This window comes from Wolffia australiana, chromosome 8 (genome assembly GCF_029677425.1).
Source record: "Wolffia australiana isolate 7733 chromosome 8, ASM2967742v1".
NCBI classification, from domain to species: Eukaryota; Viridiplantae; Streptophyta; class Magnoliopsida; order Alismatales; family Araceae; genus Wolffia; species Wolffia australiana.
In genome coordinates this window covers 1,970,344-1,996,433 of record NC_135842.1, presented here as the reverse complement: position 1 = coordinate 1,996,433, position 26,090 = coordinate 1,970,344, and the positions used below count along the sequence as shown (strand labels likewise).

Genomic DNA, 26,090 nt, shown 5'->3' with positions numbered 1-26,090 from the left:
CTTGGGATAAAGAGGAGATGGGCGAGCTAAATTCATGCTCTTCCATACCCATTCGTTCATTTGCGCTTGCTGTTCTAGGGTTCATTGAAATTTGATCTTCAATTCTTCTTCCTCGCCGATTCTTTTTTGCTTTGATCCACGAGTGATGGTAGACTGCGGACTGATTGGATCTCAAATTTCAATCTCTCTCTCTGTAGAACTCTCGCATGAAGGAGAAGGGGGGAAGAAGAATTCCCGCGGATCGGAGCATTGTCTTCAATTTGCCAAGAAATCAATTCTCCAGATGCAGCGAATTTGTTTTCATATGCTTTTTTTGTCAAATTCTGTTGGAAATTTGGTTTCTCGTGATTTGAATCAAGATTTATTTTAAGCAGTACAGTTATCCGGCGGATGGATTTGTTGATGAACAGATTCATCTTTGACTGTTTTGCTTCTTAGTTTGATTCGTCCTAGGTTTGACGCCTTCTTTCCGCGTCGCCTTTTCTCTTGGTAGATCTGTGCCTTTTCTCTTGCGGTCGTCATGGATTTAGGCTGCTTCAGGATTCAATTTCTTGCTTCTTTAATTGGTGGGTCTCTTTGCAGAGCAGATTCTTGTGAGGATTGAATCGTTGACCCCCCGGTTCCCTCTTGGCCTATGCTACAAGATCTAATGGAAAGAAAGAAGAACACGACGGATCTATTAGCCGCCGGACGGAAGAAGGTTTTTCTTGCCCCAATTCCCTTTCATGTTGCTTTTTCATTGTTCCAAGCATCAGTTTCTTGCTCTTTACGGATATTTCATGCTATTTTTCTCATTTTTTATCCTCATTTCTATTCAGTTGCAGCAATATAGGCAAAAGAAAGATCATAAATCTCCCATGGTTTGTCGAGCACCTTTGAAGATGTTGTTGCTAGAAATTACCTTGAGGAACGCCAAGCCCTCCAAAAGAAAGCAGAATCAATCAAAAAAGGAGAAACACCTCAGAATAACTTATCCTGCCTTTCCCAGACGATTGATGATGTACATCTGATTGAGAATCTGAAATCTCATCTTTATTTGAGCAGTGTCACTAAGGATTTTCTCCAGTCGCAGATTTCTGAGCTGGTCGATGAACGATAACTTAGTTCTGCTTTTGAAATTTTACAGCCCCAGGATCTGGCCAAGGCGCATTACAGTTGAACATTATTTTTCCTCCTACAGATGTGAACCTGCCTTTATTTTATTCTCTTTCATTTAACGCTTTTAGATATGCACCTATGTCGTTTGAGAATTTATTGAAAAACATATTTCAAATTTCCTATCTCGGTTGATACCGAAATTTTCAGGCAAGAAAAGCAAGTGAGTTGGTTGGATTCTGTGTTCCCCACAGATAAAAAACTCCAACGTAGGAGACTGAGTTCCCCACAGCCGGGCTGCATTCTGTTGCAGGTGAGACGAACAACTATATTGCACCATGCGTTTATTATTAATAAACAGCATTTCAATAAAGTTAAACATTATTCTTGATTGGCAATTTGAATTTAAAATATGTTCTTGCTGGGTGAGAGCAGGGGACGGTGAAGGAGGCATTGAAATGACGGGGAGCATGCAGCTTATCAGCTTATCAGAGAGCTAATGACGGGGAGCATGCAGCTCGACCATGCCTGGAGGTTGACCCAGCACGGACCGGAGGTGGCCCGGAGGTGGACTGCTTGGCGTTCAATGAGGCCATATCAATTTTGCCGACATCTCGCAAGCATGATGGATCACTTGTATCGAATTGTGAATGAGGACATATCATTTTCGCAGACTTGTGAATTATATTCTGTTCTGTGACTCAATTTTGAGGTCGCGAGGAACATAATGAAATATGTTTTATTGGAAGACAATTTCTTGGTTTATTGGAGAATACGTACTATAAGTAGGCATGACACTAGCCGATTTAGTTCGTAAGAACCTTTTGTTTTACTGTGAAAACATGGGCCACGACGAAGAAGAAGGGCGAACAGGAAGGACGAATAAGTACCGAAATGCATGGATTAATCAACGGCGATTCAGAACGGCGAACATGAACGAGAATTCTTTGGAATTGGATAACAAAGTTCGTATCATCAACCGAGAACTGAATCATGTTCTACAAATGTTTGTTTAGGGCGAGCGATTAATAAGCTTGAGCGCGTTGTGTTTCGTAGCCGAATTGCAACTTCACCGGCAATGGTCTTCGACAATTGGCAGATATGTTGCTTCCTGAGATCCCTGCATGATTAGTGAAACAAGTTAATTGGTTAACGTTCGAAAAAAAATGATGACACATGTAAACAAAGTTAGACATAAAATTGAAACTGTACTTGGCCTCCAGCTTCCATTTTTTGTTGGGTACATGTCTTCCGATTATGCCCAACTTGGTGGCAGAGGGAGCACGTCATGTGCAGGCCTCTCCTCGACAATCTATGTACCGTGGGTTCTTTCTCAGCGACGTCAATCCTCCTCTTCAGCTTGGGCCTTCCAGGTTGTCTCCTCACAAGAGGAGGGAATACATAGCTCCCATCAACTTCACTCCATAGGTTTTTGCCATTCATTGGCGGGATACCATAAGTGTAAGCTAGTTGGTATATGTCTCTCTTGAACCATTCACTGACAAAAATGACGGGGTCCTCCTTGACCCAATGAATGCAACATATAGCATTGGGGCATGGAATGCCCCTTAACTCCCAATATCCGCAACTACATATTCTGTGAAGTACATCGACCACAAACCTGCTGCCCAAGTCTGTGACCTCGAATTGATACTTCCCTGCATGCCTAAGAGTGCATCTCCTGGACTTCTTCTTGTTCTCTTCGACAACCTCCCATATCCGAGGGCATAACGTATCAGTTCTATTTGAAAACAACTCCCTTTTTTTTGCTACCATCTGCATTACTGCACCTCTGACTTCCTCCAGCATGTCGATGATTGGCTTAGACCTGGCCTGCATGATGTAGTTATTGAAGCACTCGCAAATGTTGTTGTCGATCACCTCACACCTTCTGTCCTCATTAATGTACGCCCTGCAAAACTTCTTTATACCTATATCTTGGAAGTCTTGCGCGGCTTGTGGGTTCACACTGCTCATCTCCCTCATCAGCCGTTGGAAATCTTCGTGCGTGGTGGCCTTCGCAGCTTTCCAGAATAAGTTCTTCAAAAATGCCGTGGAATGTCCTTTCTTCTTCCAATTCGCGTAGATATGCCGAGCACAATTCCTATGCTCCGCATTGGGCAATAAGGAGGACACTGCGTTCTCTAGTCCCTGCACAATGTTAGACGGTACACATCTATTAATGTACTACACGTGTTTGACAGTAAGCGATAAGAGTCCAAAGAAATAAATTAAGTACCTTCTGCTGATCGCTAATAATCGTCCAGCCATTTCCGTCCACCATTCCTAGATCATTCATTAGTAGCTGAATAAACCACGTCCACGAATATTGATTTTCACCTTCAACTACCGCCCAGGCGATGGGGAACATTTAATTATTCCCGTCCTTGCCGACAGCACTCAATAGTTGGCCTTTCAATTCGGTCTTCAAAAAACATCCGTCCATTCCAATGACTCATCTACAGCCTTCAAGGAACCCTCTTGCTATCGAATCGAAACATATGTAGAGCCTCTTAAACCTAACCAAGGAATCTGGGGTCGCTCTATCGAGAACCAGCTCAAAAGTACCACGCCTATTTACCCTCTTTAACTCGGCAACAAATGCGGGAAGCATGTGGTAATGGTCGTCCAATGTTCCTAGAAGCTTCGTGCGTGCCTCGGCTCTGGCTCTATAACATGTTTGTTTTGAAACAGTGATTCCTAACATATCATTTATTTCCCGCATCATATCTGTCACCTTCATATCCAAATTCAGTCGAATTTTCTCCAAGAAGTGTTTCGCAACCCAGTGATAATCATCTTGGCTATTCCTCGGCGTCCTGCTGCACATATGAGTATCATTAAGCATTTTCACAACAAACGCCTCTCTCCTAGCATCCAAACTAGCATATATCCTCCACGGACAATTTCCCTTGCAGACGACCTCCACTTTCCGGTCACCAGACCTCGGAAAAGTGATGTTGAATCCGTTCCAAATAGCGTGGTCCTTCACAGCTGCCCTAAATTGCGACGCCGAGTCAAACTTCATGCCCACTTGAAATATAAAACTCTCAGTGGGGCATCTCGGATCATACATATTGCCCCTGTATCTGTACCTTCGATTTTCATCATCGTCATCGGTACCATCGGGGGTTAACATATCATCCTCTGAATCGTCATACTCGCTATGATCTACCAACTCGTCATTCCATTCCTCACTGGAATATTCGTCTGGTGCACTTAAATACACGTCACTTTCCTCAACTTCCTTACAGATATCATATTCTAAGTCATCATCGCTATTATACTCAGAACCGAACACCTTGCACTCGTCATCGGCCCTGTTAAGTGACGGATGGTAAATAGTAATAGAACATGCGTTAACACCATAAATTTTCGTCATGCAGGTTTTATAAAAAGATTATACAACCCACAGACATATTTATAACTCTACAGAGAGTTCAACGCCAAAAAAAGTACATTACCAATTTTAAAAATAATTTGAATCATCAACGCAAAGAGGGTTAGTATCGCGATGTACAAATATACCTCAAATAACATTGGAAATAATTAAAAATTAAAATTATAAGACGTGCAGGAAAAATAGAGATAATAAAATCTTACATTACTTGAATCCAAGCGTCCACTGTCGAAGAAGAGAAGAACGCCTAAAAGCGCAAAAAATAGATGACTATGATGAGAAGAGGACAACTCTTCATATTTTTCATAACATAAAGCAAAACAAATTCAAAATAAATTAAATAGGGATCACACTTCTTGTTCTCACCAATAAGTATGAGAAAGAAACACCATATCCTCCGTGATCAATAGAGAAACACCAACATCTTTGTCATGAAAATAATCTTATTCATCCAAGAGATATAAAGAGAGAGAGAGAGAGAATAATGATACACATAATAAGAGAGAATTGCACGAGTGAACTCAAAACATTTATCCCAAGCGAGAGAAAGGAAATGCGGGAGAGATAACTTATACGAATGCAAGAGAGAGAACGACACAAATTTAAAAAATAAACATGGTAAGATGAAAAGAAGAGAGAGAAAGTTAACTTTTACACCGAGTCAAAAAATGCAGCTCTCCGTAAACATCATTTATGGCAGAGAGGAACTGAAATTTTGAAATGCCATTGTATGAGATGTTTAAACTGATAGAGAAAGTTACATGAGTGGAGTGTGAAAGTTCTACATGAAGGCAAAAATAAAGTCATAAATAATCTTCGATGAAGAGAGAGAGAGACTAAAATTATCCAAATGTCATTGAACAAGATGTCAAAACTGATAGAGAAATTTACACAACTGTAGTATGCAAGTTTTACACGGAGACAAAAAACAACAGCCCAAACGATTCTTCATTTAAGAGAGAGACTGCAATTTCCCAATGTCTTGTTAATCAAAAGAACAGCTCAAGGAAATCTTCCTTTAAGAGAGAAAGAGATCGTAAAATTTTCAACTGTCACTAAACAAGATGTGAAATATGAGAGAAAGCTGCAAGAATGGAGTTTGAAAGTTTTACATAGAGACAACCAAACAGCCCAAGGTAGTCTTCATTAAAGGGAGAGAGACTGCACAATTTTCCAAATGTTACTAAACAGAATGCTAAAAATTAATAGCTGCCCTGGGTAATCTTTATTTAAGAGAGGGACAGAGAGAAGAACTTTAAAAAGTCATTGAACAAGATCTTAAAATTGACAGAGAAAGTTACATATGGGCTTCAAGAGAAAGAGAGAATATCGTCGGTATTTTGAGAAGCAGTAATGCATGTCCATCTGGAGAGAGAGAGAGAGAAAGAAACCCACATGTAGCTAAAGAATGCGGTAAACCATGAAATCTAGTGGGAGACATAGAAAGTTACATGAATCGAAGAGAGAGCAATAAAATATGGGCTTCAAGATAAAGATAGAAGATCATCAGTATTTTGAGAAGCAGTAATGTATGTCCATCTAGAGAGAGAGAGAAAGCAACCCACACGTAGCTAAAAAAGCAGTAAACCATGAAATCTAGAGAGAGATAGAGAAAGTTACATGAATGGAATAGAGAAACCCTACCTCGTGGAACTCCCATAGCCAGGAAGAAGCTCGCAACGATTCCTGTAGCCAAGAAGAAGCCCCTTCTCCCTCGCGCCCTTTCTTCCTCCTTCTCCACCGTCTCCTTCTCCTTCGTCGCCTTTCTCAGCTCTCTCCCGGGTGACTCACATTGGGCGGGCTAAAATCTTTCTTTCTTCAAATCGCGCTGTGACGTGGAATCCACGTGGCTGCCACGTGGATTCCGCCTAGGTGGACTCCGCCGAAACTCCACCTGGCAGCCACGTAGACTCCACGTCACAGGCTGCGGACCAAATGGGACTTCGGGCTGTGTCGCGGTAAAAAAAAAAAGTAAGGGCTGTAACTCGAATTTTCGAAAAAGTTCGGGCCACACCGTGATATAACCCCTTAAATTTATGATGTACGAAGCTAGTATTTATAAAATGTTAAATTAATGATATTATTTAATATTTATATTCATTAAAAATAAATAACTAAAATAGTCTATTTTAAATATTGAATTTTTTGAAATATAAACTTTTTATTTAAGTTAAACTGATAAATACAGGAAAAAATTATTGAATTTCTTGGGTATTTTTATATTGTGTCATAACTAGTCATTATTTTTATCGTTGTTTTATTTATTTAAATGATTCTAGTTATGAGATTCTAATGAGTAAAATTATGAGATTCTAGATATTTTTATCGAGATTATACTATTTTCCAAAAAAAATACTGTTTTGAATAAGCATATTATTAAAATTTTGAATATTTTTAGTACCATGTATTTACATCTTTAGTTTTCTATAATTTTGTTTAAATAAATAATTCATATGTTTTTATTTCTTAATTTGGGTATTTAATTCTAATATCATTTGTTTTCAAGGAATACATTTTTTTATTTTCCTAATGGTCTACTGTACGTATATTCGTGCTTTTTTTGGGAACTAAGTTTTTTCATAGTGATGTCAACATAGGAGTGCATCATGGTGCTCCTTTGGATGAATTAATGGATGGGATTTGACAAATAAATGAAAGTAAGAGGCCCATAAGAACACAAATAACTGGTGGGTCAAGACGCCTTAAAACTTTAACTGCTGACATGCACAAAAAAGCTTGATGGATCTCACAATAACTTTTATCAATGCGGAAGAATTTCCAATATGATTCAAGACAAAAATGGTTCTAGTTACAAATCAGAGCATCTGGATGGATAGTAAGGTACCCTTAAAATTTTAGCAAGAAAATCATTATGCATTGTCATACATCAGAATTTGAATTTGGATCATTATAAGCCCATTGGATTTTTCGCTCCTCATCGGTCCATATGTAAGTTTGCCGGTGCGTGAATGAATCCTCAGATTTGTCAAAGATTAGAGTTTTTTTTTTCTAAATTTTAAACTGACGACATAATGCATTCTCCAAAGATAACTCATTTTCCACTGATGATGTTCCAATTTTGCACATGTACGCATTTTTTGGGCCATCGAGACCATGTCTAAAGTAATTAAAATTATGATTTATTTTTCATTTGATTTGTAACCTCTCTTTCATTTCGTAATTAGTACAATTTAAATCCTTAAGTTGCGTAACGTCATCACTTGTTCTCAGATGGCATTGCCTTAGCTGCTAATAAATTAACATTTTTATAGTGCCACTATGTGTCCCTATATGCGAAAAAAATGAGTGTGAATTGTGATTGGCCCATTACGACATCATGATTCGTAATGACATAATTACACTTTTACAATGAGTGGCACATCTTATCACTGGAGGCTCTTGATGATTGTTCATAAGTTGATAAATCAGATAGCATCATGTGATGGTATCCAAAAAATTGTATAAACATTCATAAAGCCCCTAAACTGATTCCAAAAAATTCAAATTCATAAAAATCGTAAAATGACATTCTGAATTTTTTTAAAAATAAAGTTGAAAAATGTGATGTCATAAAATGTAAGACACCTACATTCAGTCTTAAAAACTATTCGCATTACGAAGATGATGTCGTAAAATTCCATAAAGTACCAAAAAATCATACTATCATTCTAAAAATATATTTAATCATTTTTATCTTGATATCACAAAAGGGAATATTCTATTACATTTAACATATGAAATTCATTATAGTAATCTAATAGTTAGTTTGTCATCACTAGTCATTATGTGATCTGAATTTATGATGTCACAGTTCACATCTCAAAGATATCTGAAATAAAATATATCACAAACCATACTTGAGATTTCCATGGTTCAGGGATTAATCTTTGCACCAAGAATAATCATTATATATTTGATATATTAAAGTCCTTTTAACTCAGCAGTGCTAGGTCAAGAATGATCATTATAAGAATCCCAAATAATATGAGTCGAAGCATTCAAGAATAAATCAGTACTGGATTGTTTCATTGGCGTTAAGGACTTAATCACAGATTTCCCGAGGCTATTGTGCCCGTTACTAGAAAATGGCAGAGATACTAGTTGGTCGGATCATCATGGATTCACTCTTGCTCTCTTTGGGCCATCAATCTTGACCTCTCACATTTAGTATTATATTTGACCTATACGCCAATGCTTATATTCATCATTATGCACTTTCACTAGTTATAATAAAGTCCAATATATGCAATGATGAGTGAAGTATCATGATAACAAAATAAAGTGATCAATTATCTGTAAACATGTAATCTCAATACTTCAATTCATAGGTTATTCAAGGACGTTTAAATATCTTAATAAAATTGTACTGTGTGATCCAACTCATCTGTTGATTATAGTTGATCTCATAACCATGTGTGTTAATTGTGCTGAATCCATGGATGGCATTATACCCAACTGTCACCAAGTAGATTAATGTAATGGTAGTGTAAATAATACTTTAGACTTGAAACACTAAAGATATCGTTTGAATAGACTGTTACATTTTGACTATGGCTTATGAGTCCCTAATCTTGGGATTCCAGACATGCTTTACGGTGGTGTAAAAACAAGCCAACAAAGTGATTATGTGGTCATTATGGGCTTGCATTGCCCCGGTAAAGTGATTCTACGGTCGCAGGATTCCATACTTGCTTAATTTTAAATTTGAGTTGTGGGTTGCGGGTGGGGCAGAGGAGGGAGAGTTCACCCGCAGGGCAAGAATGCACATTGAATTGAAGTAAATTTAAGATTTGTTTAGAGACTAACCCCCAATTGGAGTAGAAATTGGACAAGAATGTCGTTTTCGAAAGTGAAATGCCTACATCAAATGATCTGGACGCTTCGTTCTCGAAAGTGGGCCCACCAAGGATCCAATAATTTAACAGTCCAGGGCCAAAAAGATCAATATTGGTCTACATTTAATAAACTAGGTCCCCTTCAAAAAATACATGCGTGGTTTAATCTGATGCTTTGGAATATTCCTAAAACTTTGATACAACCAATGATAAAGCCAAACACTTAAAGTCTTGTCGCATATCACCTGAACATGTGTACAACTAATGACGACATGTAGTGAGCTGGGCTCTCTCAGTCATAATCAACCGATATCAGATCAGACAATCCAACGGTCCAGATTGATACAATGGCGACCCTAGATTACACCATGACGTCATCAAGGCGGGCCGCCGCAAAACCGGTTTAAACCGCACACGTGGCGGCCTTCCAGAGTTGACTCGCCCACAGGATTTGACATTTTGATTGCATTGGACGATCAAGATTCGGTCACGTGGCCAATCCGGGCCGTCCGATTTCTCCGTGCTTCTTGTGAAGCTTCCTCCTCTATAACCAGCGGACGGTCTCCAGAGCCTACGGCGGCCACCCTGGAAAACCGCCGTGGTTTTGACAGCGGTTTCTTGCACTTTTAACCCCCCAAAATTTGTAATTCCTATTCTGTCCCAAAGCCCTCCTACTAAGTAGGGAGAGAAACAAAATAAATAAAAAATCAGGGTTCAACTGTTACGTAAAAAGTATCCCCTTTAAATAGCGATATCCTCACACTCTTTAGCTTACCATATCGACGACGACAGGCGTCCAACAAACTGCAAGCTCAGATCTTCTTCTTCTTTCTTCTTCTTCTTCTTCCAATTCTTGTTCTTGATCTTGATCTTGATCTTGACCTTCTTCTCGATCTTGTTCTTGATCTCGACCTCCTTCTTGTTCTTCTTACTGATCTTTTTCTCGATCGTGTTCCGGATCTTGATTCTGCACTTGATCTTGATTTCTATCGTGTTCTCGATCTTGATTTTGTTCTTGATTTCGATCGAGTTCTTGATTTTGCCGAGCTCGAAGCCATGGATACGCACATCGGAGTGCTGGAAGGACCGAAGCCGCCGGTGCTGGAGGTCGGATCGCTGCCGGCGAGCAACTGCTACGCCATTAGCCCTGCGTCGTCGTCGCCGGCGTCTCCTGCGGAGGCAACCCTAGGTCGGCACATCGCGCGCCGGCTGGTGCAGATCGGCGTGACCGACATCTTCACCGTCCCCGGCGACTTCAATCTCACGCTGCTCGATCACCTGATCGCCGAGCCAGCGCTGAAGAACATCGGCTGCTGCAACGAGCTCAACGCCGGCTATGCCGCCGACGGCTACGCCCGATCTCGCGGCGTCGGAGCCTGCGTCGTCACCTTCACCGTCGGCGGATTGAGCATCCTCAACGCCATCGCCGGCGCCTACAGCGAGAACCTCCCCGTGATCTGCATCGTCGGCGGCCCCAACACCAACGACTACGGCACCAACCGCATCCTCCACCACACGATCGGCCTCCCGGACTTCAGCCAGGAGCTCCGCTGCTTCCAGACCGTCACTTGTTACCAGGTAATTCGAACTTTCTCCGAGATCATCGCCCCTGAGCCGCGGTTTTTGATCGGATTCTCGTGATCTGATCCAGGCTGTGGTGAACAATCTGGACGACGCCCACGAGCAGATCGATACCGCGATCTCCACTGCGCTCAAAGAGAGCAAGCCGGTGTACATTAGCGTCAGCTGCAATCTCGCCGCGGTTCCTCACCCCACCTTCGCCCGGGAGCCCGTCCCCTTCTCCCTCTCCCCCAAGTGAGCTCCCCCAGTCCCGAAATCTTCGTCCTGGATTCGAATTTGGAGTTGCGTTTGCGGTTTGATCTGATCGTGGATGGGATTTGAATTCAGGTTGAGCAATCCGGCGGGGCTGGAGGCGGCGGTGCAGGCGACGGTGGAGCTCTTGAACAAGGCGGTGAAGCCTGTGCTGGTGGGGGGGCCGAAGCTGAGGGTGGCCAAGGCCGGCGACGCCTTCGCCGAGCTCGCCAACGCCTGCGGCTACGCCGTGGCGGTGATGCCGTCGGCGAAGGGCCTCGTCCCTGAACATCTTCCCCGCTTCATCGGCACTTACTGGGGCGCCGTGAGCACCGCCTTCTGCGCGGAGATCATCGAATCTGCCGACGCCTACCTCTTCGCCGGGCCGATCTTCAACGACTACAGCTCGGTGGGATACTCGCTCTTGCTCAAGAAGGAGAAGGCCATCATTGTTCAGCCCGATCGCGTGGTGATTGCCAACGGGCCGGCGTTTGGGTGCGTGCTAATGAAGGATTTCTTGCACGCTTTGGGGAAGAGGCTTCATAAGAACACCACCGCGTTTGAGAATTATCAGCGGATTTTTGTCCCCGGAGGAGTTCCGACGGGGTGCAAGCCGGAGGAGCCTCTCCGGGTCAATGTCCTGTTCAAGTATGTTCAGGAGATGATCAGCGGAGATACCGCTGTCATTGCTGAGACGGGAGATTCTTGGTTTAACTGCCAGAAGCTCAAGCTCCCTGCCGGCTGCGGGTAAGTCACAAAAGCTCCTTTCTTGGTTTCATCATCATCTTCCTCTTTTTATTCATCATCATTCCATCGTCTTCATCATCGTCGTCGTCTTTTCCGCCTCCTTTTTCATCATCATCGTCAGTACCTTCTTCTTCTGGGTCTTTTAACAGTCATCATCATCATCAACGACAACGTTCTTCTTCTTGGTCATCAGCGGCCTTCATCATCATCAACATCACGAAGAACAACGTTCTTCATCAATATCATCATGATCATCAAGAAAAACAACGTTATTCTTCATACCATCGTCTTCATCTTCTTCATCGTCATCTCCTCCGCCTCCTTTTCATCCTCATCTTCATCATCAAAACCTTCTAGGTCTTTTAACAGAGATCATCATCATCAACAACGACAGCGTTCTTCTTTTCGGTTATCAGCAGCCTTCATCATCATCATTAAGAACAACGTTCTTCATCATTATCATTATGATCATCAAGAACAACAACGTTCTTCTTCTTCTTCTTCATCATCAACAACAACAACAACAAGAGCAGCAGAGATTCTTCATCATTCATGATCATGATGATAATCGTATGTGGAACAGGTACGAGTTTCAGATGCAGTACGGGTCGATCGGATGGTCGGTGGGGGCGACGCTGGGATACGCGCAGGCGGCGAAGAACAAGCGCGTGATATCGTTCATCGGAGACGGGAGCTTCCAGGTGACGGCGCAGGACGTGTCGACGATGCTGCGGGCGGGGCAGAACCCGATCATCTTCCTCATCAACAACGGCGGGTACACCATCGAGGTCGAGATCCACGACGGGCCCTACAACGTCATCAAGAACTGGAACTACACCGCCCTCGTCGACGCCATCCACAACGGCTACGGCAAATGCTGGACCACCAAGGTAACCATTTCCTTCCATCCATCCATCTTTCTCTCTACATCATCTCTCCCCGTCATCCCATCTCTCTCTCTCTCTACATCATCTCTCCCCCATCATCCTATCTCCCTCTCTACACCATCTCTGCCATCATCCAATCTCTCTCTCTCTCTCTCTCTCTCTCTCTCTCTCTCTCTCTCTCTATACATATATATACATATATATATATATAAAATACTCCCCATCATCCTATCTCTCTCTCTATATATATATATATCAGCTCTCCCCATCATCCTATCTCTCTCTATATATATATCCCATTTCTCTCCCATAATCCTATCTCTCTTTCTAATGAGGTGGAGCCTGGTTGGGTTTGCAGGTGCGCTACGAGGAGGAGCTGAGGGAGGCGATCGAGACGGCGACGGGGCCGAAGGAGGATTGCCTCTGCTTCATAGAAATTATCGTGCACAAGGACGACACCAGCAAAGAGCTGCTCGAGTGGGGCTCCCGCGTCTGCGCCGCCAACAGCCCCCCCCCCAACCCTCAATAAACAACCCCCCCCCCCCCCCCTCTTTTCCTTCTCTTGTGTTTTCTTCAGTCTGGAGAATTGGCTTTCAAAATCCCACGAATCAATGACTCTCCTTCGTCACAGAGTCTGCAGTTTCGTTCCGTCTCCATCTGAGGGGGGCGCGGCCGTCACAAGGCGGCCGCCCTGGAGGAGGTGGCCGGGGAAGGCGGCACGGCAGCGCGACGCGTGCGCCTTGAGCTTAGGCAAACTGGGTTGCGCGCTGCGGCAGCGGTGGCACCGCAGCTCCGCCACCAGGAGACGCTCCGCGGCCGCGCTGGCGACACCACCCTCGCGTTCGACCTCCGCGATAACGTCCACGGAGTCCCGGAAGAAGGCGGTGGTGAAGGAGTTCCAGTGCTTCTTGTTCTTCATGTGCTCCGAGTCCAAGTCTTGGCTGATCACGTGGAGGTGGAGTTGGCGCATGGAGGGCACCTGCCCAGTGTGAATTGCATTGAGGGTTGACCGCGGGAATTTAAAAAAGTCAACTGGGTGGGGGAAACCTACGGAGTGGTAGCCCAGGCGAAAAGTCAACGAGGGGTCCTTTTCTAGAAACTTGGAGGTCCATCTCATGGCAGCTTCATGCAGCTTCCTCAGCAGAGGCTGGTGCTTCCTCTCGACGTCGGCCAGGCTGTCCAAATTCTCCTCCCTCGACACCACCAGCACATGCTTCTTTGCCTGCCACATACCCATCGTCCTGATCATTAAGGATTATATATGACGATGATGATGATGGTGGTGGTGGTGGTGGTGGTGACCGGTGTAGCCAGAGATCATGATGATCATGACGGCAGTGATGATGATGATGATGATGATGATGATGGTGGTGGTAGTGGTGGTGGTGGTGGTGATGATGACAGTGATATGGCGAAGATGATTGGGATTGATAGTGGTGGTGATAATGATAATGGTGATGATGTGACAATGACCATGGCGATGATGACGATGATGATGATGATGATGATGATGATGATGATGGTGATGGTGAAAGTGACGCTAACAATCCCTAAAAATGATGATGGTGGTGATGATGATCATGATGGCAATGACAACGATGATGATGATGATGATGAAATGGTGATGATGACAGTGATGCTAACAATCCCTATGATGATGATGATAGTGATGATTACCATGGCGATATGATCATGATGACCATGGCAATGATGATGATGATGATGATGGTGAAGATGCTGATAACGACAGTGATGCTGAGAATGGCTATGCTATTCATTGTGATGATGACCATCGCGATGATGATAATGATGATAATGATGAAGATGGTGATAACGACAGTGATGCTGAGAATGGCTATGCTATTAATTGTGATGATGACCAGGGCGATGATGTGATGATGATGATGGTGAAGACGGTGATGATGACAGTGATGCTGAGAATGCCTATGATATTAATCGTGATGATGACCATGGTGATGATGTGATGACGATGATGGTGAAGACGGTGATGATGACAGTGATGCTGAGAATGCCTATGATATTAATCGTGATGATGACCATGGTGATGATGATGATGGTGAAGATGGTGATAACGACAGTGATGCTGAGAATGGCTATGATATTAATCATGATGATGACCATGGCAATGATGATGATGATAACAATGATGAGAATGGCTATGATATTGATGGCGATGATGACAGTGATGCTGACGATGACAATAATGATGACCCTAGTGCTGATGATGATGGTGATGCCGACAATGGTGACTATGATAATGATCGCGACGATGATAACAATGTGTGTGGCGATGATGCTGACGATGGTTAGGATGAGTAGTGACCTTGGGATAGAGATCAGGCAGGACGATAAAATCATCGGTTACTTCCAATAAGACGTGCGGGTCCTTATCGGGCTCCATGGCAAGGCGGTGCAGGGCCTCAGCCCACGGGGCCCTGTGTTTCTCGTCTCCCTTGTGCTTCTTCCTCTCCGATTCCCCAAATGGGGAATTGCCGGTGGGTATCGAAGATGATGACTCCTGGAGATTCTTTTCATGGGGGTTCTTCTCGGCCTTCTTGAGGAATCTGGCAATGCCCAGCTGGACCTTCGAATCCGGGTTCTTCTTGCCGAAGCAGCCGTGGGGGAGCGAGTCAGCGGGCCCAAGTGAGCTATAGGCGTTGACCAAGGCGTTGACTTCTGGCTCTGTTGGGCAAAAAGTGATTCTCGAAAACCCCTCGTCAATTTGGGGCGGCTCGAGATTCTGGAGCATCTTGTTGACCACCGCCGCCGCTCTCCCGCCTTGGAGGTTGCCCTCGTGCCCGCTTCTCTTGACAGATCTGGAGATGCAGACACGGGCCGGGAGATTCAGAACTACAGCGTGGACCTCTGACCGTTGACCGGCAAGACCCATAAAGTCAGCCCGTTGACTTCTGTCGATGTTGCAACGGTCTATGAATATGCTCTTCCCCTGCTTCAGCGCCTCGGTGGCTGACTTGATGCACTGGGATTTTGTGCCGGGCTTGCCATTGGCGATGCTATCCTGCAAGGGTATTATGTAGGTGAGACTTTTGACTAACGAATATATGAAAATTGATGGAAATATTAAAGTTTTGGAAAATAATTGGATGGTTTGGATACCAAAAGGATGATCAATGGTGACAGATTATCAACATTGAAAAAATGCTAGCAAAATTTTCAGTGGGCCTCAAATTAATCGGTGTAATGGTGATAACGAGGGATGTTGCTACATCACATATCATTGCTGACTGATTGTTAACCATATTATCATCCCCAAATCTCATCAGCATCATCGTCCTCCATGTTTGGGAATGGATGACGACGATGATGATGACGATGATGACGACGATGATGATTTCCATTTATCGTCAAATGACCCATCGTCAAAGGATGGACGACGAGGCAGATGATGGCTCTTGGAAATCAAATGAAAACGCTGAATCATCACTGTAAACTCGTCATGATCATTGTCCACGCCAATCTGGGATTGCTGGATGATGCAGAATTCGTCATCATCCTCGCACCCAAATCTATATTAGGGACACTACTAGGGATGATGACGATGATGATAATGATTTTTCATCAACCGATGGATGATCATGAAGATAAGATAAGGATGAAATTTGTCATCACCATCATTGATGCCGAACCCTGCAACCAAGACGAACCGGAAAGGATGGTGGCAACGAAGTAGGATGGTGGCAGTTAGAATATGAACTCAAATTGTACGTAGGGATGAACCAAACTTCAATTCTAGAACCAATTTCAAATTGTTAAAAAATAAGAACCCTGGATTAAACAGACTTCCATGGCGTGAGCGAGTATATCCCGGTAAAATCAAGCTGAATTGGAAAATCAATGAATAAATATGTCAAAATCTCCGTTTATCTGCAAGAACACATTAACCTGGCAGATCCGCGTCCAGGAACGCGCGCTGGCCCCCATGACGTCTTCACAGAACGTGCTCTTCCCGCTTCCAGGCGCACCGACAAGAACGACCACTAAAGCCTTCCCCGTCTCTCCATCGCCGTCATCTGCATACATGAACGATCAAGCAAACGGGAAAACGATTAAGATCACAAACAATCGATTAACACAGAAAAACCCAAAGAGCTAATTTGCAGATTTCGTGGTAGCAAAGATGAAAAATCGAGAGAATCGTCGTCGGTGCAAAGTGCAAACCTCTCTCCTTGAGTTCCGGCTCGGCTTCCATCCGAGAGATTAAAGACCCAAATTCCAAACACCATTTTCGCGGGACGGGGGAGAATTTATAGAGGGTTTAAGCCCATTTGATGGGCAAAAACAGCATGAACTGGATTTCGCTCCCTCCAAAATAGCTCAAAATAAAGAAAAAAAAGGGTTTTTTTCTTTTTGGGTAAAAATACACTGCCAGGTACGACCAACCCAAGGGTCATGCTTGTAGACCGATCCAGCCGTCCCTGGATGCCACGCGGGGGTTTACAAATGAAGCTGTAGTGTTTGCAATAGTTTGCAAAACCGTGGAATGAGCATAGATATCCCAAATTCACACTTAACCCACGCCTACAGTGCAGGGACGCGGACGGGATGGTTTTTTCGTCCCATGACTGAAAAATTGTCCCGTCCGCGAGGTTGGACGAAAACCAGGACAGAAATTCATCCCGAGACGGATGGACGGGACAGTTTTCGTCCACTTGGACGAAAAATAGGTCCTGTACAGAGGTCTCGGATGAAAAAAACCGTCCTACCCGCGTCCCTGCACTGATTCTGGACGTCGGACGGGAGGATCTTTGTCGCATCCCGTCCCGTCCATCATCCACGTCCTGGACGATACAGAACTATACTAGCGCAAGGACACGGGCGGGACGGTGTTTTCGTCCCACCCTGAAAAAATTGTACCGTCCAGGAGGTTGGACGAAAAACGGGATGGGAATTCGTCCCACGACGAACGGGTGGGATGGTTTTTGTCCACTTGGACGAAAAAACCGTCCCGTCTGCATCCCTGCACTGATTTCGGACGTCGGACGGGATGATCTTCGTCTCCCGTACTGTCTATTGTCCACGTCCCGGACGATCTGGAACTATAACCCACTCCCATGATACAAGGTAAAGAGATATAATAGTGAGACCTCGGCAGGTCGGTGGGGAGTCCTTGGTTGTCAGAAGTTGGTTCTTGTCCCCCTTGGAGTCTGCTACAGCGCAAATGCGAGACATCATGCCCCCTCGTCATCATAATTAAAGATAAAACTTGGCCTCAATTTCAAATGCCCACTTCATGTTAGCCAAATTAAAATGCCTCCTTGTGCAATAATAATAAACTTGAGAATTTGGCATTTACTGGAGACCACATAAAACTTTTGATGGGTTCTATGTATCATAAGTGTGCTCATTTTTTGGTAGGATATCAACTCTTAGTTGTCACAGTACACATGAATTCAAAAAATTATATATAGTTTATATTCTGACATAACAATGTTTTAATTACAAGTATTACTTAAAATTGAAGCTTAATTTTTTTTACGACCTATGCTTCATTAATTTCTGACCACTTTAAGATCCTACATTATGATATTTATAGTTACTCTTTTTGTTTCAGTTACAATATCTCTCTCAATTTACACTAGTATCATTTCTTGAATTCTACATACAGTTTCTCTCTCGATTTAAATTTAATTATTGAACTGTATAATATTCTTTGAATATATATAATTTATGCCAGATACAATTCATCTAAGATATATTCTCTACCCTGAAAATGGTGAAAATTTTGTTGTTTATATATTTAGCCATAGAAAAGAAGCATAAGTAATCATGGCTTTAATTCTTCTGGTCATTCTTTTTTCATATTTTTTTTTAATATATAAAAACTGATGACTATGACTCAATTAAACATTAAGCCATGTAATAAAATAACTAAGGATAATCAGGTTCCAAAGTCAAAGAAATAAAAGCACAATGAGCAAAAGGCACGTATTAAGTAAGTGTACTTTGTAACCTTTCCCTTTGGGATTTATGTACATAGAGAAAAGAAATAAAAGTATGTATACTTTTTATCCCAGTGCTCAAAATTAAAAAGTAAAGAGATTACACCATTTTACAAATGTGGTACTTGGCAGGTAATATCATTCGAGATTAACCATCTTGATCACTTGATTGATTTATTTTCTTTGAAAGTTTTGACTTGGTTTTATCTACAATGGATTCATTATAAAAGTAGTGCATCAGTGACTGGTTAGATTTGGGATTTATTTTATTACTTTATTTACTTTACTGTTTACCTTTTTCTCTTCCACTTCAAAGTCATCTATTTAAAGAATTCTTCACCATGATGTAACCAAACTGTAGGATAAAGTCATAAACACTGGAGTGAATTGCATCCGATAGACATGTTCAATATAGAGAATTACATCTTTCAAAGTCAAAATGAGCTGGGAAGCCATGACTTTTTAGTTTTCCCATTGGTTATTGGTCAATCTGTTGGAATCAAATGATACAAGAATATCATAATATATTTCCTCTACATTTACTCCTGTTAGGGTTTCCCTGTGTATTCTACATTTACTCCTTGGGATCTTTTACTCAATAACATTCATTGACTAGCTTCTTGGTTTCATCATTATTTCTGCAAAAATAATGAACATCGGTCGCTTATTGAATCCCAATAACAACTGGGACCCTTTTTACTCCTAAAGTTGCACCTCCATATGAGGACCCATTACCTTTTTTGCCCATTGAGGGGGGAAAATAGATTGTTTTATCCAAATTTTACATTTTAGGTTGTTATGAGAACATTGATCATAAATATGAATATAATAATAGATTAGATGCGAGTGAAGCAGTGAGGGCTTTTCCCCTACAGTTCTCAAGTGAGAGTAATAGGTTTGTCCCCGAGGAAACTATGATTATTAGAGTCTCATGATATTATGCGAGATGAACTGCAAACCACCATTGGGGAGATGGCTTTAATCACTAGGGTGAAGAGGCACAGCCTGATACCATAGCTGTCCAATGGCTGATGGTACAAAAATGGATGTTCTGTCTAGATGGAGATCTGTTCACCATTGAGGAGGTGGCCTTCTGAATATCTATATTGGAAGTTCTCAACCTGTGAATTGTAGTGCTAAATCCACTTCTTGCAGAACCTTGTAATCAATAGAAGCTCTGAGTAAAATCAAATTATGCATGTTTTGAATTGAATCCTTTAGAAAGTTGGCGTGAAGCCCATTTTTGCATTAAAATTGAATTTTAACATAGCTACAATTTGATTTAAATAATATATTTATCAGAAAACATAGCTACAATTTTCGTCTGTTAGAAGTATGGAAATCTTGACAGACGTTTTCTTACTAGTATAAACGGATCATATAGATGAGACAGTCGAAATAATAGGCTTTTTCTCAAATAATCGATCATGGTATATATTTTAAGGACGGTGTTATTTCAAATTTCAACGGTACAATTACATTGCTTACTAAACGACATTGTATAGATTATCATACCAGAAATTGCTGATCAATAGGGAGATTAATTAGTGAGCTTTTTGGTTGATATACTTCTAAATAAATTGATTCATTACCAGTTATAGTCACTTTCCCATCAACATAGGGTTGTAGAATAATACCATCGATCGCACATTTTTGAGATTTTTAGTATTGAATCCTAGTATCTCGACAAACAAACGACTTGCAGAATGCTCACCATATATTTCTTTAGACATTGCGGAGTTACTACTAAATATTTCATTGAACTAGATTGTAACTGTTGGACCAATTAACATACTGTAGAGGTACTCAACAAATAGACCCATATATTTCTTAAAGTGGTTTTGATTTGATTTTCAGAAGGCTAATGCTACTTTGGGATGGGAAGATTAAATGAGGGATTTCTTGGCACTATTAGACTCAATAAACTCAAAAAATCACATAACATACCTTGGTCAAAAAAAGTCCTCAGCAAGTCTCAACTTATGCGAACTGAATATCTTTTCTTACTTTCATAGCAAACCTACGCAGAGCAAAAACTAACACTTGAAAGGAGAGGCGGTGTTTACGCCACTGCTGATGATATACTAAAATTCCACTTAATTGCAACAGAAAAATTTTAAATGTCATTCATGGATTTCCGTGCATTTCATGAGCCAGATGTAAATATACCTTAGACGAAGAGATAATCAGAAAAAAGATGATTGCAAAACCCCATCAGAGTAACTATGACATTAGCTTCATTTGGGCCTTGACCCATAGCTAGAAATTGATCCTCATTCGGGACAGATTCCACCTTTGAAAACTCTGAAATCATGACAAAAATAAATTGAAAACAGAGAAAATGACACAAACCTGCAGTGAATGAAATCAGAAAACATAGAGTTAATAAACGCAAAACAATAGAGCATCTAGGTATATTTTCTAAACTGTAGGAAAACCCATGACAATGAATCTACGAAAACAACACATAAGGGTTACGACAGATTATGAGCAATGTTCTTGTAATCAAGGGCGAATAAAGCAGAAAGCCAGCAGCGAGCATGGAAAGGATAGGGATTTTTTCAGCACATTGCTGGAGAAGTCGTAAGAACACCTAAACGAACAAAATATACAGATAATAAACTCCAAATTGACTGCGAAAAGAAAGACAGAACGAAGAAGAAATTCGGAAAGGGTAATCAAAACGATAATCATAAGACATTGTCACGAAACAAGAGTTCCGAGACCAGATCAAACCATGGATCTGCCTTGTAAAACAACGCGCCGTAGTGATTTGAAAATTGCAAACCCTAAAACTGCAGCTTTGGACAGCACAATGTGGCGGATCTGATCCAATAAATAGATTTTTCTAAATGGGTAATGCTGAAAACCCGGCCCGTTAAGATTTCCTTGCAAATATAAAGTATTAATTCATTTCCTCAACATTTATATTAAAATGTAAAGAATATAACCTTGAATCGGTGTTCTTAGAAGAGTGAATATGGGAAAAGATATCAGTGGTTAGGAGGATATATAAAAGTTCCCCAGAGAAAGATAAAATGAGGGTGATGAGCAGTCTCCACTTTTTAAAAATGCTGACATCCAGAGGTGTATGTAAGGTTTGTGGATGGATGATGATCTGTCGCCTGTCCCACTTAACTGTTATTAGTCATCCGTCATGACCGCGGAATGGCAAAATGAACAATGGCTTTCATGGCTCCCATCCCGTCCCACTTTATTCTGTCCAATCATGGGGCATAGGTGATTTACAAAACTGCAGACTTTGCGATGGATGATTGACAGAAATGACATACTAAGTCTTATGATGTATCGCTTTTCAGTCACGATATGCCAAGTAACCTGTTGTATTCTCGTCTTTGTATATAAGCATCACTCAAATGGAGTAGAATGAAACTTTCCCTTTATTATTATTATCAGTGCCCTAATAAGGCTTGGTCTTCCTTAACATCTCTCTACAATCTATTTGATGATGTGATTCTGGCATGGGATCGAAGCTTGTAAGAAGCTTCAACTAGGTTCTTGAGAGGTGCACCAACTATATGCGACCAGGTATTCTTGTATGCAACCACAAGCGAATTTTTCTTATCAACTTCAAAAGTCTCTCATGTTTGCATCTATCAGCTAACAGATAGATTCATGGAGCTACCATGACGTCTCATGTTGCATCTATCGACTAATAGATAGTTCGATGGAGGTACCACCATTTTTTGCTACATATATCAACTAACCAATAACTTGACTGAGGGATTCAGTTGAGGCATGACGAGAAGAAGCTCCTCAACAACATCAATGACTCCTTAACTGATGACTCTCTTGTCCTTGACAGCTTAACTCAATCTGCTCCACAAGCTATCACACACCATGCGTTTGGACCAATGTCCCCTCAAGCAACTATCCAGAATCAGAATCACCACCACCAAGAATGTCTCTTATCTACTCAATGATGACGTTCATCTATTAGACATGAACTCTTTCAATCTCTTATATGAGAAGAAACATGTCTCTTAGCTACTAACTAGCAGATCAACATCTGATGAGCAGCATTGGCATTGACATTTGTACGAAGACACTCATTTATACAATGACATAATCTTAGCTATACACAATTGATGATGTCAAATTAGATCGGTAAAATTATACTTTTATACTTAATTTTTACCAAATATCTTTAGATTTGCACTAGAATTGCTCGCCATTAAGGATAAAATGATAGATTTATGATTTATTTTCCTAAGTTATATTTTTACATATTTTATTGATTTTTAAGACTAACCCCACTTAACTCTTTAGAGTAAAGTGGATTTCTCACATCTTCTTGGAGTTTTATTTGATAAACAGGACTTAAGTAAATATAATGGTGAAATTGAGATACAAATGGGAGGAAATTAGAAATCAAATGGATAATGAGAGGAGGCCCAATACACAAGAAGTCCATTCTAGAAGTCCATTCAAACCTCCTTAAAGATCGGGTCAACTAAAGGCAAGAATTGTGGAACTAACCCACAATTTGAATTTGAATGGCCTATTTTCAAATCTGAGAAGGAGGGCATGTGGGTCCAGGCTGGAAATCAAGAAATCCTAGCCCTCCAATCCCTTGGAATGAAATCCAAAGGCTAGGAGAGTTAGGCCACTTCTATTTATTCTCTTTTCCCCTCTCTTTGTATCTCATCTTAGATTTCTGCTCCCAACTTGTTGTTGGAGGCCCAGTGCATCATATTTCTTTGATCCATTCTTTTTCTACAAGAGTATGGGAGAGAGTTCAAGGGTGATCAAGATTCCTGTAGAAAGAGCACCACTTGACGCTTGGGGGACGTGATAACAAGGTTTGTGTGATCTCCTGAAGGTTTGATTTGAATTTTCTCACCATTTTGTCCAGATAAATATTCCAGAGGATAGACTAGTCTTCAAGCTTTCCAACGAACCAAACAACACTAAAAAATTCCTCATGTAGCAAAAGTTACCGTGATTTTCGTCCACTACTCATTTCTGACACAATTTCACCGCGGGAAATGCGGCCTAAGGTTCTATTTATCTTTAAGTTTTTCTTGCCCTAGAAAAATTCGTAAAAATCATAATAAAGTATTAAATTTTCTCTTTAAAAAATAGTTAAAAATGTAAAAATATAAAAATCACCAAAAAAAAGTTATTTCAAAATATATTTGAATTACAATTTACTCTTTCATTACTTGCTCCTTGAGGATTCGACCCTTACTTACCCTATTCTAAGTAAGGAAAATTTTATAAATATTGTTGCATAAATCAGAGCTTTAAATGACTTATTTAACCAAAATTCTGGTTTATCAACAATCATCTATATGGTAATGGTTGTCGAGTAATTCTCAAGTTTGAAGTTCTAGTTTACTCCTCGTCTTAGTTATCTCAAGTGCGAACTTCCAGATTACTCATCTCTAGCATCTAGAATTATATATTCATCTTAAGCTTACATCTCACCTTAACATATATAGCCAAAGAAGAGGTAACAATTGCGATAAATGTTGGTCCTGGTGGTGGACAACTTCATCTAGGGGAGATATGGTACACTCATCTACCCATCACTGTGCCCCATAGCATATTTATATAGCACAATCTATGTCAATGGACTAAATACATGTGAGTCATCTTCTGACCTTGCGGGAAAGTTTATCACGTTAATAATTCTCTGCCCTCAGATTCTGATAAATCATATCAATAAATGGGTAGATTTTGATAAATAACTTGTCTGTTAGATTCCATGACACCTGATTTAAGACAACAATGTATGGGCTTTGACAGTGTCAAAGATATGAGGGACACTGTTTAGAAGGACTACTCATTGTGTGAAGATGATGTTGGGTTCTAGAGGCCTTGATATGGATGAACAAATCAAAACATTCTGCAGCAGAAGACTTGAACGGAATTGAAACGGCATCGATAAAACCATTGAACAAAAAACCTGTGCATTGATCGCATCCGTTGTATATTGGATCCCAGAGCGAGATGAGTTGAGCTGCTCAAATGTGCAGCCTCTAGATGTATCCATGCAGTCTTTGACACGTCGGATCTCCTCCTCCTCTCGACAAGCCCCCTTCTACCTCCACCATCGTCGTTACGTCATCCCGATCGCATCGGGCATGGAGAGGGTGTGAGGTGAGAGGGGAAAAGAAGGGGAAGGCCCCTGAACAATTCTGGCATGGGTGAATTTTGTTCAGGGCCTTCCCCTATTTATACTAAGTGGGTATTTTTCATAAAACCCCCCAAAACTCAAGTAATTCTTCTGACGCCCAAAAGACCATTTGCGTGTGACCATCTAGGCCCATGTATCAGTCTAGTAAACGACTCCAGTGGGCCAATAACCTTTATTGGCCTTCCAAATTAATTAACTATATCATCATACATATTCATTAATGTCGGATTGATTTAATACAACCGATAGGTCGAGTCTCCAACACGTGGGGTGCCAAGCTACGCCTTGTATTCTAGAAGATACAAAGGGGTGTGTATCGACTCCCTCATGGAACCTGTTCATCATCCCTTAACGTGTACATATAATCCCTCATCCACTTGACGCTTGATAACACCCTAAATTTGGTATTAATTTCATTCTATTAGCACAATTTCATGCATTTAAAGAGCTAAAAATTGGCTGTTATCCATTTACATGAAAAAAACTGTTTTCAAGTGATTTCTAATTTTTCCCTAATTTTTTGTTAATTCTATGAATTTTAAGGGATTTATTTGAGCTTGAAATAATTACTTTTGAACGAAAATGGCAAGTTTAAGATTTGATTTTGAGATTTATCAGTACAGGGATGAATCAGTGAATTTTCTAGGATTTTTACGATTTTTTAGGATTTTTTTGAGATTTATTTGAAGAGGAAATGCATTTTTTCTAAGAAAAAAAGTATATTTACAAGGAAAAAATGAGTATTAAGATTATTTTTGAACTTTGGAGGCGTAAAGATACCCCCAAAACAGCTCTCGGTCGTGGTTGCAGGCGTAAAGATATGATTTAAAATATTCTAGGGTTTTATTGCAAATAATTTATTATTTGTTTTAATGTTCTAGGAAAAAAACAGGAGGAGAGAGAATGCACAAGGGCATATACACAAATACTTTTTGGGCGGCGTCCATCCGTAATTGCGTGTTTTAAAAGGGGTTTCACCGCAAAAAGCCCAAAGAGTTTTTCGTGCGTCGACGTGGCGTCATCATGGCCGTCGGATGAGAATCCGAGGGCGCTTGAGGAGGGGTCGGCGCCGGGCGGTAAGTTCACCGCCCGCGCGGCACGTACAACGCACACGCACGGGCGGTGGCGTGGCGCTTGCTGATTCGCCGGCGCGGCGAGAAAGGCATGCAC

At 41.4% G+C, this 26,090-nt stretch overlaps 2 protein-coding genes and 1 long non-coding RNA gene across 4 annotated transcripts; 1 reads left to right on the top strand and 2 right to left on the bottom strand.

The window, feature by feature from the left end:
• The first annotated feature begins 10,109 nt into the window (after window positions 1-10,109).
• LOC144707186 (pyruvate decarboxylase 1-like) lies at window positions 10,110-13,406 on the top strand. The gene is made up of 5 exons (XM_078580307.1): window positions 10,110-10,908; window positions 10,982-11,145; window positions 11,239-11,889; window positions 12,473-12,779; window positions 13,135-13,406. Exons 1-5 carry the CDS (start codon window positions 10,387-10,389, stop codon window positions 13,303-13,305), a joined length of 1,815 nt encoding a protein of 604 aa, XP_078436433.1. The 5' UTR covers window positions 10,110-10,386; the 3' UTR covers window positions 13,306-13,406.
• APTX (APRATAXIN-like protein) lies at window positions 13,356-17,132 on the bottom strand. Of its 2 annotated transcripts, XM_078580309.1 has the most exons (5): window positions 16,977-17,120; window positions 16,701-16,828; window positions 15,121-15,816; window positions 13,828-13,998; window positions 13,356-13,755 (listed from the first exon to the last, which is right to left on the bottom strand). In XM_078580309.1, the coding sequence occupies exons 1-5, from the start codon at window positions 17,005-17,007 to the stop codon at window positions 13,402-13,404; spliced, it is 1,380 nt and encodes a 459-aa protein (XP_078436435.1). In that variant the 5' UTR covers window positions 17,008-17,120; the 3' UTR covers window positions 13,356-13,401. The 2 variants fall into 2 exon arrangements, with proteins under 2 accessions (XP_078436435.1, XP_078436434.1); XM_078580308.1 differs by having other exon boundaries at window positions 13,356-13,998; window positions 16,977-17,132.
• A 3,702-nt stretch (window positions 17,133-20,834) lies between these two features.
• Window positions 20,835-21,606, bottom strand: LOC144707049 (uncharacterized). Its single transcript, XR_013582392.1, has 2 exons — window positions 21,494-21,606; window positions 20,835-21,061 (listed from the first exon to the last, which is right to left on the bottom strand). It is a non-coding gene; the product is annotated as an uncharacterized LOC144707049 (long non-coding RNA).
• Between the last annotated feature and the right edge of the window lie 4,484 nt (window positions 21,607-26,090).